Source organism: Morone saxatilis, unplaced genomic scaffold (genome assembly GCF_004916995.1).
Source record: "Morone saxatilis isolate NCDOM2014 unplaced genomic scaffold, NCSU_SB_2.0 Contig2, whole genome shotgun sequence".
In the NCBI taxonomy this organism is placed as follows: domain Eukaryota; kingdom Metazoa; phylum Chordata; class Actinopteri; family Moronidae; genus Morone; species Morone saxatilis.
Window position 1 is genome coordinate 9,177,210 of NW_023339762.1, and position 5,156 is coordinate 9,182,365.

At 41.4% G+C, this 5,156-nt stretch overlaps 1 protein-coding gene across 1 annotated transcript in view; it reads right to left on the reverse strand.

Moving 5' to 3' along the window:
* snupn (snurportin 1) overlaps positions 1-5,156 on the reverse strand; it is a 9,524-nt gene that overhangs the window by 3,417 nt on the left and 951 nt on the right. The window contains exons 2-4 of the mRNA XM_035665439.1: positions 4,657-4,821; positions 3,182-3,365; positions 2,870-2,974 (exon numbers count right to left, since the gene is read on the reverse strand). Of these exons, the coding sequence (XP_035521332.1) occupies positions 2,870-2,974; positions 3,182-3,365; positions 4,657-4,814 (447 nt within the window). The 5' untranslated portion in view covers positions 4,815-4,821. The remainder of the gene's footprint in view (positions 1-2,869; positions 2,975-3,181; positions 3,366-4,656; positions 4,822-5,156) is intronic.

Sequence of the window (5,156 nt, forward strand, 5' to 3'; positions counted from 1 at the left end):
CGCTCTCTCTGACTGGTTTGGCTGACTACTATGGGGAGTTGAATTTTAGGTGACACTGACCAAACCATTTTATTCGTAGTAATTATTCTTTATGGGGAAGGGGACCAAGGTGGTTTTAGAACGATGGGATACCAGGGCTGGAACTCATTTGTTTCTTTTCCTTTTTAAAGTCTTTCGTGGGGGCAACTTAAGTTAAACGGAACGGTTCATAGTGAGGGACCAGCTTTTGGTTTTTTTTTTTGTAACAATACCGTGTAGCTTGGGCTTAGCGCGCTGTTGTTGGCTTGTGGATGAGGGTAATAACAATTCTGGTATTTTTAAAAAACGTTATTAGGTTTAGGGGTTAACCCTGAATAGATTCACAGGTTGAATGGGGAAAAATGGAGAGCTACTTTGTTGTCACTTTCCCGGTTGTTGTTTAAAAATTGGTTTTACGTAGTTCAACAGTTAAGCCCGCAGTGTCTCCAACCTCCCTTAACGGCCCTCCTACTTTTCCATTTGCTGAGTTTGTGGTCGTTCACGGGGCAGCATGGGAGGGGGAAAACGTTCCGCACACCAGTAGCGCTTTTATTTTGTTAAGGTGCAGTGGAAAACCGGTTTCAGGAAAAACAAAAAACGGAGAGAAAATGTTTACACATGGCTGTCCACCGAGGGGAGTTTCTTAACTGGGAAAAACGGAGTCGGAAAAAGGATTCCAAACATTGGGGTTATTTTGGGTTTCCTTCTGGCTACTAATCTTTCCCTACTATCTTCCACATACTTATAAACAGAGGTAGGAAGTCATGAAGTACAAATACTTTTTGTGCAACTTGATTCGTCACAATATGGTCTCAGTGAAAGGACAATACTCCTGAATTTTTGCCCGGCCCTGTCTGAAATCTATCATAACAGAGCTCCGAAACAGAGGTTTACTTGACAATAATTGCAGAGGATTTGGCCACTATAATTATTTAGTCATGCGTGTCCTATGCAGATCCCTTAATAACACCATACATGTGTACTATACGATCAAAATAGTGCATATTATATTCTTAATTCACAAGACAACTTGTCTTAACTGCTTGGGTCATGCAAATAATGAGACCTAAAAATGGACAGACATCAAACCCCTAACTCCTGGCACAATTAGAGCCATGAAGTTCCCACAGAGCTGTGCAGGAACTTTGGAGAGATAAAAAGCCAAAAGCTAGCTAACTGAGAAATGAATGTGAATGCTCGAGATCAGATGAAACATGCTGCATTTGGTTTTCCTCAAGCAACAGCAACCATCTGCTGTTTCTGTGTTTCAAAGAGTCTTCAGTTCTCGTTCTGTGAAGAGCGTTGTGCAGCGGCTCAGTTTTCGCATCAATGAGGTCAAAGTCTGAAATAATGAATGAGGAACCAGATGACTGTTATGATGCGATAGATGGTTGCATCATCGGCAGTGACACTAGTAAACAAAATGTGTGTGTGGCTACAGAGAAAAACTGTACGGCAAGAATGACAGGACCAGCATGTTGTAGCAGAGTTCCTCGTAATCTGCTTCTAATACTGATAAGCCTTTTCATTACTCATAAACCACAAAAGTGACACAATAAGACGCAGATGAGCTGTTTGTTTTACATTCAACAATACCACAAAAAAACACACATGATGTTGTAAGAAAGTAAACTGGAAACGTTATGACTGAGTTGATTATTCACAGGAAGTATCAGTAGCTTAATTCTACTGTAAGAGGGGGGTTGTCTGGGGGTGGGTTTAAGTTAACTCATAGGTTTGGTGACTGGCACTCAACTGCCTCTACTCACTGAAGATATTATCTATAGTCATTTCTACACCATTTTTTAGTATTTCATAGACTAAAAGGTTAATCAAGAACATAATCAGCAGGTTAACTGACAATGAAAGGAAGCGTTAGGTGCAGCCCTAATCCTGATGCTGTGAGCTAGATGAGGAAGGCTGCAGAACAGACAATCTGTGTTCAAAAATATTACTGCACAAATATGTTACAAGTCTTCATAATTATTATTATTTTATACCAAACTGTATGGTTTCCTTGCGGCCCATCTGCAACTGCTCTGAGGCCCAGTACCTGTCCACAACCCTGAGTTTGGAATACACTGCTATAGATAGCTTTAGAAATGACACACACAAACCTTTGGCCTTTTGGCTAGATAGTACCCCAGAGTAGGGTAGAATTGGTAGAATATTAAACAAATGAAAACCTTCATGTACTTCTTTTCACTAGAGGCCTTTTTCAGCAGAGCGGTCTCTTTCCTGATGATGAAGATGAACTTTCATGCTGTTCCTGTATTACAATCTAATGACATTAGTAATGTTTACATCAGAGGACAACTTCTCTTATTTCCAAATGAATGACGAAGCACAGCGTGACTCAATTCACCATACAGCCTGACAACTTGATTTTGGTAGGTCTTGATTTTCACTTTTCGCAACACTTCTTCGGTGTCATTTTTGTCTTTTTGACCCTACATACACTTATCCACATCGTTCCAGTATTATAATGAAATCTATTCTAGTTTACCGCTTTCTTCGTCACAGGTCTAGGACAATTCTTCCAAATGGCTCACCCACATTACTAATGTTGTGAAGGGTTTCCCAGACTGACTCATCTTACTCAGAGGTACGACTCACCTCATTTTCCTCAATACCAAAAATGCAGTTTGAATAAAACTGAAAGCATAAAATGCGAAGCACAATAATCCTCTCATAATATTGATTCAGTACAGCTGTGACACTGCATTGAAATTAGAGATTGCTGTTGTTCATGGACTTCCGACCGGGGCTGGGAGATGACACATAAAAAAAACAGCCACCAGTTCAAAAGCCAATAAGAAACACAACTGAAGAGCAGTGACGGGTTTCTTACCTTTGAGGCAACAATGAGAGATCTTTTCCCCACGGGACAGACCACCATCAGCCAATCAGTGTCCAGTTCTGATGGCACATCCACCAGCCACTCTGACAGCATGAGCTAAGGAGGAAGACAAACTCACACTTTTATCTTCATAAACATAAACATCATTACTCAAGAGTCAGAAAATGATGATGTGAAATCTGTTGGTATTCAATAAGCCTGTTTGGCCTTCATTTTAGAAACGAATGCGCCCTCTGCTGGTCGAGATGAAGAATGCACACATGAATAAGAACGTCTCTGGGTAGTAACACATCAAACACTGACCTGGTTTGCGTAATGTTTCGGCAGCTTCCTCCTCTCAACCTCCATCCCCTCTTCCTCTGCGTTGCCATCTTGCTCCCGTTCCCCCTCGTTCTGTTTTTCCATGTCCTCCTCTCCATCGCTGTCTGCCCCCGTCCAGTCCCCGTCAGCCAGACGCCGTGCATGATTGACGTAGTTTAAACGTTTACTGAAATTAGTGATGGGAAAAAAAATAAAGAATTCACATTCAGATACTTGCACTGTGGTAATCAGGGTCTACAATGACCAATGCTCTATCTGGGGCTGGGGCTCTATTTTTCAACAGGCCATATAACTGCAGCTTCACAAATGGAACAATTTGCTGCTTTTCCTTTTATTTACTTTAATAATTTAAGATGAACTATTATTTGAGGTTTGGACTGTTGGTTGGACAAAACAAGCATATGAGGGTGTCACTTTAGACTCTGTGATGGCATTTCTCACTATTGGTTGAAAATTAGATTAACAGATTACAGGAGATACATGTTCCTAGTTATACTTACAAAAGTTTTACTTTAATAACATTTGCAATGCAGGCATTTTACTTGTAACTGAGTATTCTGTGATATTATTATTTTCCCTAAGCAAAGGATCTGAGTAGTTCCTCCATCACTGCCCCTCTCTATCAAAGTAAACAATCCCTGCCACCCCCCCATACATTGCATTATTGTGCCATTATATTATCATAATATCAGTCGCATAAAATGGTCTTAAAATGACAATAATATGGTTTATTGCATTTATTTCTAGGACAATTTATCATCCAACAAAAGTAGCAACTGTGACAGGCCTAATGGGATGTGAGTCTCTCCCAGCATGTTGCCGCAGTCACAGAACAGAGCTTTATGCTATAAGTTACTGTTAGCTGTATCGTAGCTAAATCAGCATATTAGTTGTTGTGTTTGTCCCGGTTCATGCAATGTTACCATGGCGTCTTCCTGCATTCTTCACAGCAGTGTGAAATGTTATCTACCACGCATAAACGTTACCAGAGGAAACACCGTGCTAGCTAGATAACTGTAGTGACGGTGGACAGCGAGGGTCAATCATTGATCGACTGTCATACAGTGCATGCTGCCACCAGTGTGCAGAGTTCATGCAAAACAAAATGTGGTCAATCAACTTATGTGTTGTAGTGATGAGAGTTTGTAGTGAAGTAGTGTATTGAACATTATGGTGTCTAGGACGTAGCTGACAACTGTATGTGCAGTCGTAAGTATGCTGCTGGAAACAGAAAGCGGAGAAGAATGGATACCTGTCACCACTTAGCAATAACGAGCCCTCACAGGTAAATATTTGTACACGTTGCAATGCAGAAGTACGAAGAGCAGATAAGCATCATCTTAAGTCTCTGTGACGTAATACAATAAGATTCATTTGGAGCAGTGATTTTAAATTGGTTGAATTCTAACCCAGAGGGGAGAGCGCCATACTGTGAACTGTAGTGTGAGGACAGTTACCTTTTCTGCAGGTCAAGGAAGCGTCGGCGCCGCTCGCTCTGCTCCAGCACACTGTACTTGCTCTTGTACTGGGCCAGCCGAGGGTGGGGGGCGGCGGTACTGTTGGGATCCTTGGACACAGCAAAGCTGGCTGACAGGGCTTTGGTCAGGTCATCCATGGGGACTCTGTAAATCAACACACCAGTGGTTATTTAAGCTTAGAAGCATTTTCCCCCTTCTCTCTGATAGTGACCAACCCCTTCCCTGAGACTAGTGAAGGTGCTTATATTGTATTGTAAGGACATGTGGTTGATAAAATCATGAATTATCACTATGTGCAAGCCTGGAAATGACACAAACATGAGTACAATTTATTGTGGTAAACTCTGGTTCTGAGGAAAAGGTGTATCCACCATTTACTGCAGACATTTTCTGTATTCTGGCAGTTCAACCTTGTCAGTTAACATCTGTTTGACATTTGCATGACGGCACATTTGTGAATGTCACTGTGTGTGTGTGTG